Consider the following 15980-nt stretch of genomic DNA (forward strand, 5'->3'; position numbering starts at 1 on the left):
ACGCCATTCGTTACCAAATATTTACTGAGTACTTGCCAATCGGTGACTAGGATGAGTCATCCTTGGTCACTACACAGGAACCCGCAGGATAAAGAGACACGCACAGCGAGGAAGCACCAGAGAACATCTTGTTCGGCCTAAGGGAAAGCTTCCTCTTCCTCTGGGCGGTACCTGAGCCGCTGAGTAAGCACAGGGAGAGGAGCAGGAAACTGTACGGCTGTGAGCACAGGGCCCAGAACCACGGAGAAGTACAAACACTCACAAAGATTCTGAGGCCGAAAAGCAAAGATGGCGCTGGAAAAGCAAGGGTGGGTTTCAAAGGACAGCCTTAGATGCCCTATTAAAGAGCTCGGCCTCCAGGCGTGAAAGCATAAAGGTTAGGCTGTGAGGAGCTCGTCAGATCAATATATTACACAGGATTTTCTGGCAGCTGTGTGGAGGAAAAGGGCCAGGTGGAGGCTTCGGGTGGGTATCAGTGGTCGGAGTTCTAGTGAGCTGCACCCGAGCTGGGCTGGCAAGGATGTGAATAATACAGTTTCAGTAAACACAGGCGGGAGAATCTTCTGACTGTACGCACAGAGCCTCACCGTGTAGTCTCTAAAAGCAGCTTAGCTACAGGGACAGAATGAGCCCCAAGCTAGTGGAGCACAGCGTTCATAGCTCCCCAGAACAGTTGGTATGCGTTTTGGCCACTGGAGAAAAAAGATTGGTTATATCCGGGCATGGTGGCTCACACCTTTAATCTCAGTGCTTAGGAAGCAGAGGCAGGAGGATTTTTGTGAGATGGAGGCCAGCCTGGTCTACATAGCAAGTTCCAGGCCAGCTGGGGCTACAGGGAGACCCTGACTCAAAAATAAAAGAAATTAAAAAAATAAAGTAATTGATTATAAAGCTAATGTGTTGACTGCAGTGAAAAAAGACAGAGGGTATGAAGCTAAGGTAAGAGGCTGCTGTAACAACTTCCATTCTATACACATGGAGAATTGTCTGAATAAAACTAACAGCCAAATTTTAACATGTGACAAAGGCCTAAAAGGACACTTCCCCACAAAAGGATAGAGACAAGGAACTAAAGACACACAGCCTTACTAGCTCTTAAAGGGATGTAAATTAGGGGCTAGAGAGATGGCTCAGCAGTTAAGAATACTGGCTGCTCTTGCAGAGAACCTGGGTTCAAATCCCAGCACCCACATGGCGGCTAACAACCATCCATAACTCCAGTTCCGGGGAATCTGACGCCCTCTTTTGTCCTCCATAGGCATTGCATGATACAGGTACACTAACACACATGCAGGCCATACACTCATACACATAAAAAATAATAAATAAGAGATGTGAAATAAAATTAATTGTTGCAGTAGTTTTCAAAAGTGAAAAGTATATTTATATACTGCCAACGTAGCACAAATTCATCCCAGGGAGAAAGCTAGCTACGATAATACTATTTCACATTTATATCTAATAATCTTGGCCTTGAGAAAGGTTCAAATAGAATAAGCTGATACCTATCCAAAAAGGATGTTTGTGCGAAAGTGTTCCCAACTGTGCATCCATGAAAGTAAAAACCTGAGCCAGGCATTTGTAATCCCAGCACTTAGAAGGTTGACCATTGCAAGTTTGAGGCCAACCTGGTCTATATGGTGATTTTAAGTCTAACCTGGGCTACACAGTAAACTCTTACCCCAGGAAAAAAGTAAGATTTGAAACAATGTAGTTGTCTACTATTTAAATAATTATATATTGTGTTTAATAGTCACCACACAATTGATTCTAAATTTAACCTTTTTGAAACATGAATAGATTTTCTTTTCTTAGCTGGGAGCATCCAACAATTCAGTTCAGCACTTAATTATTGAGTATTATAAATTTTTATTAATTTTTATCATAATTTATTAAAATATTCTAATATTCTAGTGACTGTTTCTTGTCTGATGGAAGATTCAGGAAAGTTACAGGTCATCAACACAGAGTCATGCATGCCTCCTAAGGAGAAGGAAGAGGAACCTTAATTCCATATGCTTGAATTCATCAAAGGAGATAAGCAACGTTACCCATGAAGACATGAGCACAGCAGTAGCTGCCAGACAAGCTGTGCTCCAGGAACCCACAGTCAACAGCCAGCAATCTATGTCTGCATTTCATCTAAATGACTCATATTTAGAGTAGAATTAAATTATTGCAAAAAAACAGAACTCAAATGTTTTGATGGTATAATCTTTTCTCTATTTTCATATTCATCCACAAGTCAATAGGCTTTGAGGCATATCCACTGGTAGAGCGCCTGCCACGGAGATCTCTTGGTGAGTCTGACATTTAAACATGGCGAACATCGCCTTCCAAAACCGACAATTACAAAGAGAAAATATACCATTATTACTTTGTAACAGTATGACACTCAAGGCATTTTCAACTATGTTTAAGGAGCCACTACTGTCAAAAGACACCTCTGAGTAGATTTCTGCCCCCAACTTTAGCATCTCCTACTAAGTACGTGAGATAAATGGTAGTTAGTGACCAGTTTGCACTGCTGATTACAAATGCTGAGGACATTTAATAAAATCAACAGTTATGCATGTTTAAAGTGACACTTGAACTGCCATGTGTGCTGTTATTTCTTTGAACTCAGAATGCAGCCTAGACATCTGGAGTTCTGATCTTCTCATCTGATCTTCTGAGCAAAGGCCAGTTGGATCTGAGGGGGATGGAGAATGACTGACCTTTCCAAAAGAACTTCCCACAGATTCTCACCTCACAATGTATTTTTCACTTGTGTTGGACTCTTGGTCTTGAAGTTTTTGTGTTCCTACATGCAGCTAAAGCTTCCCTCCCAAACATGTGCATAAATGTAAATGTACACGTTTAGTAGAAGCAGCAGTGATATTCCAAGATCAAATCACCTGACCTTTGCCAAGATGTAGCAAAACCAATTGGTTCATCTTCCAAGAGTAATGAAATAATCTGAAATTCATCTAGGAGTCCCACAAAGGGAGGGAAGCATCTCCGTTATTCTGACTGACTGCATACTCCTAAAGTTCATTATGTTAGCAATGGGTTTTTTTTTTTCTTTTGAATTTAAATGTTATAAACTTGGCTGGTAAGTATGCCACTGTACTGCCAAGTAAGGGAACTCGTTGTTGCCTTGTCTACTCTGCTCTTTGGAAAGCATGTACTCAGTGTGGGGAAACCCTTGAACCAACTTATTCAATGACCAACCAGAAAACTTTTCTGCCATGTAGTCATCATATAAGTCCTGGTTGCTCTAGATGCCTGAGCCTTGTGCTAGGTTGTGATAGGTTTCTGTCACCTTCAGAAAGGTCTTAGAACACGATTCACTGCCCTTAACTTTTTTTCTATCTCTTCATTTTATTCAGAAGCATGCTAAGTATTACTTACTTTTTATTAGCAACCACATAAATATAGGGGTTGTAGAATGTAGAGGATTTTGCAAAGAGTGGACCTATAATAGCCACTGAGAGAGGAATCTTTTGGGGGTCTCCAAAACAAGCCCATAAGCACACAATGGAATAAGGGGACCATGCCAGCAGAAACATCGGTATCATTATCACAGACATCTGCAAAAGAAGTCATTGCCAAGTTTAATGTATCCAAAATAGTATGAGAATATAGCTAGGTTAGAATTTGAAGTTTATGTTGTTGCTGATGTAAAAGAAGTAGCCAGGGTTCTGCCCTCACTTCTCTTTGTCTATACCTGAAGCCGCCTATGATAACAAGAGCCTGGCACATGGTATGTTGAACAATGCATGGCATTGCTTTTAAGAATGTTACACATGTGTTACGACTGCCCTTTCTTCTGGATGAAAACGTTCTCCAACCCACTTCTAGGTATATGTGATGAATTCCTTCTCTCTGTCCATCTATCTGTCTATCTTAAACTCAGTGAATTCTAAAATTATTTAGCTGAATATATTTTCTATACAGTACAGTTCATGTGTAAAGGAGCCCCTTTTGGATCTTGTTTAAGTGGGAGCAATACAGTTTTTACACGTTCCTTCTTAATTACATTAAAAAAATTTTTATTTATTACTGGGGGAAGGAAAATTAACCTGACAAATGCCTGAACGAACTGACCATCCACCCACCCTGCCTCTCCACTCCAGGAGGGAGATACATCTACCTCAGAACACAGCCTCTAGCCTAGACATCTGGTTCCTTACCAACACCCAGCAGAAGACAGCTGGTTCCTTACCTACAACCTCCTTGCGGAAGATACCTGGTTCCCCTGTCAGAACTCCTCATCTCTCCTTCCCAGATCCCAGGAAAGAGCATGAAACCGCCAAGAAGACATGACCTGCTTTCTGGGATTTTCTGAGCCCACCTATGAATTACAGGCTTCTCACAACCCCCATGCACAGCCTGCATTCCCAAGAGAAGGTTACTTGCCCTTCATAGCTAATAAAACTATCTGCATCTGCTGAGGTCGGATTGGATTCCTACTTTTTTATTCTCACGTCTGCTTCTCATCCTGAATTCTAACTTCAGAGGTGGGGCATGTGTGTGGAGGTCAGAGGACAACTTGCAGGAGCTGGCTCTCTCCTTCCACCATGTGAATTCCAGGGATTGGACTCAGGTCATCAGGGAGTGCCTATACTCACTAAGCAATCTCACTTGCCCATCATTCCTTCTTCACTGCCCACCACAATAACAGAAAGAGATTAAAAAGACAACACCTCATGAAGACAGAATCCAAGATTAGACAGTAATAGTGTCATGTAAGTGGAAACAATAACCAATTGGACAAGTATCAAAATGCTTATCAGACATGTGAATGATTTCAAAAAAATAAACATGTTGTGAAAGAGCCATCAGTAAGGGAAAACCAGACAAAGACTAATCCATTCTACAGAACTACCAAAGTCCAGGAACTGAAGTTACCAGACAGTTCTGAATACAGGGGAACATGGGACCCCAAACAGGAGAACTGGTTAAAATTTGAAAAAAAGAAAAGAAAGAAAACAATTATGCTTTTGAATCCCTCAAGTTCACTCAGTTACTGCCTTTCCCTTCCTGAGAATCCCAGAGTCCTTTATGAAAAAAACTGAGGCAGATTCAGGACACTCAGGCTCATGCTGAGTGCTGCCCTACTATGCTGAAGAGGGCAATCGGTCCCTCTCAGCACTGAACTTAACGATACAGACTGAAGCCCTGGAGCCTGAAAAGAACCATCTCCCTGGAAACGGACCTTCCCAGAACAAAACACCTTAAAGATAGTCAGGAATCCTCTAAAGACACGACCCAGCTGTTGCGCATCTGCAAGATTACAATTAGTTTCTTTTTTAGAGGATCACTCTTAAATATAAAGGGGCTCTATTGACTACAAGGTAGTGAGGAAACCCTCACAGTGACAGACAGCAAGAAATAGTGAAGGGACTTGTACACCACAAAAATACGTAGTGCGCGGAAAGCAAATGTAAATATATTCATATCATCACAGAAGTAAGACCGGATCTACATCCATAAAACAAAGAGACTAAGCTGGGGCAGTAGGCAAGAGCTGCTGTGGAAATGAGGACCTGAGTTCGGATCCCCAGCACCTACATAAAGCTGGGTGTGGCAAGGAATGCCTGTACCCAAAAGTTGGTTAGATATGTTGAGGGGAAGGGAGCTGAGGGGTGGAAACAGGTGGACTCAGGCCTTGCTGGCTAGTCAGTCTAACAAAAGAGCAAGCTCCAAGTGAGAGACCGGGTCTCAAAACCTGAGGTGGAGATCTATAGTACAGACAACACCTGAGGCAGATTCTGGCCTCCGCTTGAGTGTGTATGTATGCAGGGGCATGCACACGCATACTCTCTCTCTCACACACACACACACACGCATGCATGCATATACCCACACATATGCACGAGCACACACAGGAGGATAGTGTATAAATTAACTTTTCTTATCTGTTCAAACTGGTTTTAACCCATCTATTAAAGATAAATAAATGTTTGAAATGCACAAGAAAAGTTGAATGCTATTATTAGGCTGGGGTTAGGGAAGGTCAGGGAAGTGAGTTCTGTAAGTAAAGGGTCAGATCTTGTCTTTTTTTTTTTTTTGGTTTTTTTGAGACAGGGTCTCCCTGTAGCCCCAGCTGTCCTGGAACTCACTTTGTAGACCAGGCTGGCCTCAAACTCACAGAGATCCACCTGCCTCTGCCTCCAAGTGCTGGGATTAAAGGCAAGCACCACCAGGCCAGCTGTCTTAAGACTTTTGAAACTTTGCTCAACATAGTTCTTTACACTAATTTTGACTTGTAAATTACTGTATCTGAGTTGCTTTTTTGTGTATGTATATCCTGAGGAATATGTGGGTGGTTTTGCTTTGCTTTGCTTATTTAAATTAAGTACTCAAGATTTGGGCTTCATTATTCCTACCCTCAACTTAGACCTAAGTACTTTTATGGTAACTATTGTTTCAGAAAATAAAATGCAGAAATTCCAGAGAAGAAAACAGAGGAAGAAGAAATCACTAGAGAAAGAATACAAGACTTACAGGAGACACTCAGCACTGAAGAATAAACAGCCACACCACGACATGTCAGTGTGGAATTAGAAACTTGAAATGTGGAGAAAATCCTAAACTTCCAGAGATAACTCCACAGCTCACGAGAGAGACCCAGCCACCAGCACACCAGGCACCTTTGCATAGCAAGCTGGTAGCCAGGAGGCTGTAGAGGAACACCTTCCAAGTTCTTAGTTATTTTTCAGATAGAACTCTTTTATTTTACTTTCATGTGTTTATTTTTAAATTTTTCAAAAGAATTTCTTACATGAGTATTGTCTGTACCTAGAATTCTGAACTAGGCAATCACTCAAATATAGCAGTGTAATAGCCCGAGCACCTCCATTTTGTGTAAGTTTAACTGGTCAACCATCTGGTCATAGGACCACCCTAGGAAAGTGGCTCATGCTAAACAGATGGACAGAATACCTTGTGCGTTAATGAGATAGGGAGCTTTTCCTGCCTGGAATCCTGCCTGCTAGCACAGAACTTCGGAGGAACCACTGTCATGTGGGTCTCTGTACGTCTGTCCGCCTTTCTGAAAGGCGTAGTTTCTCCTTTTCTTCTTCATGCCTTTCTTACTACACATGCTTTCTGAACGGCTGCCCTAGCATCTTGTCTTTCTTTCCTTCTCTAAAGCTTCCTCCTCCCAGCCATGTGGCTGCTAGGCGGCCACGTGTCTGACCTCCATGCAGGCTCAAACCCTGCATGGCTTCATGGCTTTCTTTCCTTCTTCCCACCATTCACCTCCTCAAAGCAGCTGCCAAGATGACCAGCTTGCCTGCCCTGAGGATTTCTTTTTCTTTAAAATTCTAATAAAACGCTAAACACTTAATTCAGCTGATTTGGAACTTTTTGAGTCTTTCCTGGTGGTCCCGAACTCCGTAATAGCAGCAGAATTAACATGTTTTTAGCTATGCAAATTCTTCAAATTTTAACATCTCCTCCAACATCAGGAATCAGTTGGAGAGCATGTTCCACCAAATCAGACTCAAGAAGAAAAAGAATTCAGAAAACAGGGCATGTAACCTTGAAGACAGGTGATGAAGGGAGAGCTGCTGCTTAGAGAACCCACGGGAGATCAAGACACTGAAGGGGACAGGGAGGATTAGCTCCAAGGAGAGGACAGCCTGAGCCTGTGTCTGCGGTGTCTGAACCTACCGAAAGGAGAGACGGAAGCCTTAAATCTAACCAAAGATGGTCACTGTACGGCAGGATGGGAAGAGGAGAAGGTGGAGGAGAGGAGGGGAAGGGCAGGTGGGTGGCTTGAGAGAAATCCTCATCGTCTGTAGGAAGCCTGGTGGTAACACACAAAAATATCCATGGAAAAAGCATGTCATTTGGAAGGATGGAAATGAGCCCCAGCAGAAAAGGCAGAGTGGAAACTAGGACTGGTTTGGTGGATGGAGACCAGGGCAGGCCGTGGGGTTCTTTCAGCTGCGTAAACACAAAAGCTTGATTAGCAAGAGCTCTTTGAGGATTTTGACTTCTTACCTTGGTTATATTGACCCGTTCCACCCAGTCTGTTGAGATATGCAGTGCGGTCAGTACTAGCACAAAGTCACATGGATCGCATGACATGGAAATAACAGTAAGATATCACTGTCAAGGGCACAACAAAATTCATCACAATAACTGCCATGGTGTAAGACACAAAAGGTCTGGAAAAAACAATGACAGCCATGACGACTTATCTAATATACTAAATGGGGGAAAGGAACGAGAAAATAATTGTTAGAAATAGTACTGACAGTCATTTTATTGTTAAAAAGTTTAAGTATATTTGACTTATGCTTCAGAGTTCACTTAGGCCAGTAAACTGGCTTGTGGGCTAGTTCCTGCCAGCCAGCTACCTTTGCAAATAAAGTTTTATTGGCACACAGCCATATATATTCACTTAAGTACTGTTGGTGACTGTTTTAGCAGTATGATGGCAGAGCTGAACAATTGCAATAGAGACATCAGGTCTATTATTTACTTTTTGATTTGGAAATTCTTTTGTTTGTTTTAGAGTCACCTCTGATCCTCTAGTGAACTTAATTACCTCATTTCCTTGGAAAACCTAGAGGAGCCTCACCAATGCAGGACAAATCCTTGCAGTCACTCTCGGAAGAGGCTTGAGCTAGACCATCTGGAAAAGATAGTACGGAGGTAGCCTAGGACTGGATTAAAACTCCCTGCTCTCTAGCTTCACTAACCCTCTTTCTACTTATGATCCGAACTCTGAAATGTGCACAGTGGAAGAGCACCCCCATTGCTGCCTCGCAGAGGCAGAGGAAGGCAGAAGGGACACAGATGACCTTGACTTTCAAGCAAGCACAGTTCAGTCTTCTTTGTCTCCTGTTTGTGCAGCACATAGCTACCACGAGCCACACTCTGTTCAAGGAATGTGATTCAGCTGAAGGGTGAGGAGCTTTTGATAATAAAGTGTAAGCACATCTCTTACGTGTCGTTTTTCCTCCAGTTTATTGTACAGGTAGCCCCAGTGGGATCTGGGGCATAGCCGGCCCACCCTATGATGGGCATCAAAGCCCAAAGCAGGCCATTGATCCAGGCCCCTAGGATCATGCCAATGTAAGTGCTGGTGGTCATTCTTCTTCCTGTTATCAAGCACATGAAGTATTAGTACCACTCACAATGCTAGGACTCACTTTGTTTCCATCAATGATTCAAGAATTATCAAATGCATTCTTTACAGAGGACATCAGTTCCCACTAAGCCTATCTATGTGGTTTCACCATTCGACAGAAATGACGATCTAAAGTGCCGTAAAATGATAAAAGGAATAGGCTGAGTATACGCAGGGAGAAAAGCTTTGCAAGCCAAGGAAGACAGCACATACAAAGTTCCCAGAGGCAAAGGGCCTGGCCAGGACCTGAATGTGAGCATGACCCTGGACCAAGCTGGAACGGCCAGTCCTGCAGGGCCTCAGAGGCTGCCTTCTGACATCTGGACTGTAGTCCAAGTACAGTAAGAAGCCATTTGAACAAGGATGTCCAGACAGGTAAGACTAAGCCTGAGTCACAAACCATTATGTTTGTATCTTAAAGTGAACCCCTAGCAGGTAATAAATAGTTTCACTGAAAAAGGTGAGAAACTTGCCATTACCTACATCAGGACAGCAGATGGTCAAGTATTGGTCCATAGCCACAACTGTGAGTAAGCCAGTGCTCACCATTCCAAAAAAGATGTTCAATCCAGCATAAATCTGAAAATCAAGGTTGGAAATAGGCTACGAGTCCAAACACCTCCCAAGACACATTTAACTGTTTTATTGTGTGTGTATGATGTGAGTGTATGTGTTTGTGTGTGTGTGTGTGTGTGTGTGTGTGTGTGTATGTGTGTGTATCTGCATGCTATGGCACACATGTGGAGGTCAGAGGACAACTTCTGGGAGTCAATTCTTTCCTAACACTGTGGGTTCTGGGGATCAAACTCTGGTTGTCAAGCTTACACAGCAAACATTTTTACTCGTTGAGCCATCTTGCCAGCCCAAATCATTTAAATTTTTGCCACATTGCTAAAATAGTTTTCAAATTCATTAAATGCTTTTTATAGTGCAACAGAGGCATGAAGGCTGTGAGGGTAAATCAATCACTTTCTGATTGGATTTGAGGTCTGCTCCACAGGAGGGAATTCATGCCTGGTACTGTAGACCTGCTCAAATCCCATGGCTCAGTGGGTCATAGGCCCTAGGGAGGAACCTACTGCTGCTCTCTTGCTAAATGGACATGTTGCCAAACTGCCTTCTAAATATTTATGCATATACCCATAGATTAGCACTGCCCTCAGCCTTAACCAGAGAAGCTTCTCTCCGCAGTGGTCAGCAGAGATTCATAACTGGCCAAATGATGTCATGTACACAGAATTTTAAAGTGTTTGATCATATCTGGTTCGTGTTCACAAAAATATGTAATAAGAAAAGCACTCACAGGCGGGAAAAGAATAAAACCAGGTGTGGCATACAATGACTTTCAACGTTATCTCTGAAGTTTTATATCTTTAAGAAAAAAAGCAGCCAGAGGACTAGAGTTAAAAGCAGTAAGATCTGACAAAACTGATCAGCGTGTGCAAGGGCATCTAGCATTCTCCACTACTCTCATTTCATTCTCTATTATTTTACAGCTTATAATAATAGATCACTAAAATATGGCCAAAGATGTATTTGCCTACTACCCCAAAGCAAAGTTATACCAATCCATTTCCTGGTCAGTAGAAATAACAGTAAGAAAACAACAAAAACACAGTAAGCATAGTTATTAACGACAGTCATGAAGGACCTTCTTTTTAAATATTTTATTTACTTTTTATTTTATGTGTGAGTGTTTTTCCTCCATGTAAGTGCACCTATGTCATGCAATGCCTACAGAGGCCAGAAGAGGGCATCGGATCCCCTGAAACTGGACTTACAGCTAGTTGTTAGCCTAGGAACCAAACCTGGATCCTCTGCAAGGGCAGCCAGTGCTCTTAACTGCTGAGCCATCTTTCCAGCCCCCATGAAGGACTTCTATATCAAAACACCCAATGTGAGAGTATAATTACATTCCTTAGGGATTATGATTCCCACTTTTTTTAAAATTAAGGATGGCATTAATTCAAATTTTTCCAAAATGAATTTTTTTATTTGAATATACCAATTACTTTTGTGTAGTTAAATGCCAGTTGTTCGAATCTTTTTTCCTTTGAGTTGGGGGAATTAAAAATATAATGGTGAGTAGTGATCTTACATGTCTTCTTAAGAAAGTATGCTTAGTCATTGCTTAACCTCTTCCCATTAAAGCAATGTATCTATTACCCTACAATATCTTGTTTTAAGTTCCGGGAGTATTTAATTTCTGTGTTTGTGTATGTGAGGGGGTGTATGATCTGTGTGTGTTGTATGTGCATGCACATGTGTGCAGTTGCATGTGGCTTCTATGTGACAGGGTTTGACATGGGTGTCTTCCTCCATTGCCCTCTCCTTTATTTTTGAGATAAGGTCTCAGTGACCCTGGAGCTCACTGTTTCCTGCAAGCCCATGGGATCCATAGTGATTGGCCTTTCTCTGCCTCCCCAGAGCTGGTGTGTAGGTGTGTGCAGCCACAGTCAGCTTTCACATGGGGATCCCAACTCAGGTTGTCATGCCTACATGACTAGCACTTTACTCACTGGCCCACCTACCCAGCCCCAGATACTTAAATTTGTATCTGTCTGATCTGCTACATTTTGTTTTTATTCCAAAGACACCCCCATCCCCATACCTGGCAGCCTGCACATCCAAATTCCCAACTTCCATGCAGGTCTGAGGTAGCAGACATGGGATAACCAATGCTACTGACCCCTATATCAGTCAGGGTCAGGTTAACGATCACTGTATTCATGGGTGTCTGAAGTTCCTTGTTCTTAATGAAGATGCCCAAAACTATTATATTGCTGAGAATACTTATTACACCTAAGGACATACATGAAAGGATCATATATTGTGTCTAATTTGAACACTTAGAGTAAAATCAAAATTTAACATTTAAGTAACTTCAAAAAAGATAGTAAATCCATTTTAGCTTATTTGTTTAAAGAGTTCCTACTCTTCTTAAACCTGCACTATCTTCACGGCTCTTCTGTAAAATAGAAAGAAAGTTAAAACACAAGGAATCTCCTGTTTGCAGATGCCAACAGTGCCAACTGGTTTAAACGTCATCACTACTGACCATTCTGTCCATCCCCGTGTAGCTTTCCTGACTCCAGTCTTGGTTTGTAGGACCCATGTCTGGCCAGCCACGCCCCTTCCAGGGGCAGCCTGAGTTCCTCCTCTTCTTTTTTGAAGCCTGCCTGCTTCTTTCTCTAAAGTTTCTTTTCTCTGGCTTCAACTGTCATTCTATCCTAACTACATTTTTTTTGTCACCATTTTCAGCCCAACAATGCTCCAACTTCACATTTTTATTCAACTCATTATCATTAAACATGTTAAGCACATAAACCATTGAAATCGTGTGACTGACTATTCCAATACTTCTTGAAACTCAACCTGCCAAAAATGAAATTCTTCATTCATCATTCTCTCTCTCTCTCTCTCTCTCTCTCTCTCTCTCTCTTTCTCTCTCTCTCTCTCCTATAGAAGAATGCACACTGCAATATTTGACTACCCTGACAGCAGGTCAAGCCAGCTTTCTGGTTCACTGGGATATCACCATAATCAGGGGATATCACAGACTTGGAATTGGGAATGCCATGTTTTCAGTATCCTACAGTTTGCCAGGGTCAAATACACCTAGGTCTAAGGTTGTTTATCACATGCTATTGTGACAATTTACAATAAATATTATTGCATGCACTGGACATGTGTATTAAACCATTCCCTATACGATGAAAAGACACATAAACTCTTCAAAACCTAGATATGGGCTGTCCTTAAGTCCCAGCAGTGGAGGGGCAGTGAAAATAGATTTCAATGGAGAAGTCAGAACCATTACTGGGCTTTTCTCTAGAAAGAGGGTTATACAACAGACAGAAAGAGAATTGTGTTTCTCATGAACAGAACTACTTGATGAACAATCCCTAGCTATTGTCCAAGGGAGTAGGAATAATTCCAAACACCAATACAAAAAGGCATCAGTGAAGAACTCCTATTATGACAGTACTTTCGTCAAAATTCTCGAGTATCCTTTTACATTGATCTTCCAGATACCTATTCTCTTCCCTCCACACAGCTGGTAGAGTAAGTGCGCTACAACATAGCATTAACAACAGCTCCACTTCCCATACTCATCAGGCTTGAAGGATGAAAAGCCAAATGTCCCAGCCTGATGGTCTAGGTTCGTTGTTAGTATGCTGTGATGCTAAGTTCTACACTTGTGAAATAAGTTCAGCATTCTGGTAGTTTCTCAAATACACCAAGATGCAAATCCTGACTCATGTTTTTCCCACTTACAGCACCCCGTTCCTCTTCTCTATGTATTTAAACACTAGGCATCCTTCAGCCTTCAGTCCCAGCCCAATTTAGCCCCCAAGCTGCTTTCTCCTCCACGTTATATACTCCTCTCCCTAAATTCCCGAAGCACTTGCTTATATTGTTCTTATTCTTGAGTAATGCTGTACTATTTAATTCTTATGTAACTTCAGTCTTAAGTATAGTTCAGGCTCCTAATAATTAACCCTATCTTGAGTATATGACATATACCAACTTTTTCAAATAAATGGACTACCACTAGAACTCATCCAGCTGGGCGTGGTGATGCACACCTTGAAACTCACCTCTCAGGAGGCAGAGGCAGGAGGGTGTCTGTGAGATTTAAGTCAGCCTGATCTACATAGCAAGATTCAGGCCAGCTAGGGTTACAGGGGAAATTTGTCTCAATAAATAAATTAGTTAATAATTAATTAAATACATGGTTTAGTTCAACTTCTATTACTCCTTCAAGCATGGATGGTGATAGCAGGTTGGTAGCATACAAGGAAGAAATGCTGGGAGCACGCCTTTAATCCCAGCAGTCAGGAGGCAGAGGCAGGCGGGTCTCTGTGAGTTCCAGGCCAGCCTGATCTACATAGCAAGTTTCAGGACAGCCAGGGCTGCAAAGTGAGACCCTGTGTTGTTGTTTTTTTAAAGAGAAGAAAAGAAAGAGGGAAAGAAAGAAATACTGGGGTAGGGGCAACTGCACAATCTGAGGATTCAAAAGGTTAAAATACAGCAGAGTAAGTTGCTGCCTTGCCTGTGCAGAGCCAGAATGAAGAAAGTAAATTCTGGTAAGCCTTCAATATGATGTGTGCGCTGCATGCCAGCTTCTCCCCTTTCTCTGTTCTCTCTGTCTTAAGCACTGTGCATTATTTCATTGGCTGTAGTGCTTTCCAATGGGTAGACAACAGATCTGTCAGTGTGAACTCCAGGCAGCACAACCCATCAACCGCTTTGAACACGCTTTCCTAGTTTCTACAGCTTCCCTCCACAACTTCCGCCTTCTTCATCTGCTTCCGGACCTTTCACCTGATGAAATGTGTATTTTCCAACTTTCTGTCCTAGACCCCTTTCTCTCCTGATTCAACATACTCAACACAATGATTGCTCTCATTATATTTGAGATTTGTCTCATAAAACTCAAGCCCATGTGTGCACACACAGAGACATCACCTACTACCCAGACCTTTCTCCAAATGTGTTCCATTCCCAGTGAACAGCACCATCTACTCAGTACCACTCTGCACCCCCAGCCTCTCTCCCAACTAATATTTGACGCCCCTTCTCCTTTTCCTAATCCCATATCTAACCATCAATTCTGCCTTCTAGCTCTTGAATGACTCCACTTCCTTCTGTCCCCAATGCATCCCCATTGTTCCGCCCCCAGGATCACTGCAATGGCCTCCAACACAGTCTCTTAGCTGTCACAACACACTTCTGAAATGCAAATGAGTGTATCAGCCCTTCAGTGGCTCCCCACAGCCTTACAGCTTATAGGGTTCTTGGCCATCTTCTTCAGCCTCACTTTCCTCTTACAGTGCACCCATGATGAATTACTTCAGATCCTGAAATCTAGCACCCTCTTATTTCTCAGCTTTAAGTGGCAAAAGACATTACTTAAGCATACTAAATTAACAAAATGTCTTTAGCAATGGATGTTGGTAAAAGTATATAGGAGCTAAAGTCTAAATGAAAGATTTAATTAAAAATTTAATCTAGGATATAAAGGATGAGACAAAAATAATACACACATAATCTTAAAATTTCTAAGGTCATAGTTTTGTCAACTAGTTAAGGAACAAAATATATGTCTAATCAAGGTTTATCTGAGAATGTTTGGTTTTTGCCCAAGCTTTATCTACATAGCACATGGTAATTAAAAGTACCAGACTGGTGGAACTAACCTTCTTGGATATTTAACAGCCATACTTTGAGGCTACACTAATCTAGTCAGAGGGACTTAAAGGACAGTTTTTTGCTCCTTGCCCTCCAACAAGGACTAAGTTCCAGGGGATTATGGAACATCTTTCTAAATGTCCTGTACTGTGGTGAGTCACCTGTCCTCTTGTTTGGGAGGCCATGGAGACCCCACCAGATGGACTTGAACCAGTGTCCAGTCTACAAAGAGGAGGGTCAACTCAGAGGAAATATTTCTTCCGTACCAGACATGGTCAAACAGGACCTTTGACTGATCTTCACATAGATGGAACTGGTAAAAGGAGCCAGGGTCTCCTCCCAAGCCCATGTGACCCCTGAGGAACAGATCCTCATATGCCCTTAAGTGTAAAACTAAATTTATTTGAGCCAACTGTATGGTCTTAAACACCCAAAAGGAAAGGATAACCAAAGATTAAAGTAATCAGTATATGTCTTCAAAACTTCAAGGGATTATACTTCCCAGACATTAGCCTTAAGTCCATATAAAATGTTATTTAGACAATTATTTCTCACTGATGATTTTGTTCCTAATCATAAAGTGCTGCTCAGATGTAAGACTTCAAATCTTGGTCTGCAATACTGTAGTGCCCACCTGTAGCTAAGGGAGACAACC

General features: G+C 42.0%; 1 protein-coding gene across 1 annotated transcript in view; it reads right to left on the minus strand.

The window, feature by feature from the left end:
• Positions 1-2234: 2234 nt before the first annotated feature.
• The window catches only part of Rrh (retinal pigment epithelium-derived rhodopsin homolog), a 17774-nt gene continuing 4028 nt past the window's right edge, over positions 2235-15980 (minus strand). The window contains 7 exon segments of the mRNA XM_008843722.1: positions 2235-2343; positions 3394-3572; positions 7996-8026; positions 8028-8162; positions 8948-9101; positions 9610-9709; positions 11742-11932. Of these exon segments, the coding sequence (XP_008841944.1) occupies positions 2235-2343; positions 3394-3572; positions 7996-8026; positions 8028-8162; positions 8948-9101; positions 9610-9709; positions 11742-11932 (899 nt within the window).

Source organism: Nannospalax galili, unplaced genomic scaffold (assembly GCF_000622305.1).
Source record: "Nannospalax galili isolate Female #2095 unplaced genomic scaffold, S.galili_v1.0 scaffold571, whole genome shotgun sequence".
NCBI lineage: Eukaryota > Metazoa > Chordata > Mammalia > Rodentia > Spalacidae > Nannospalax > Nannospalax galili.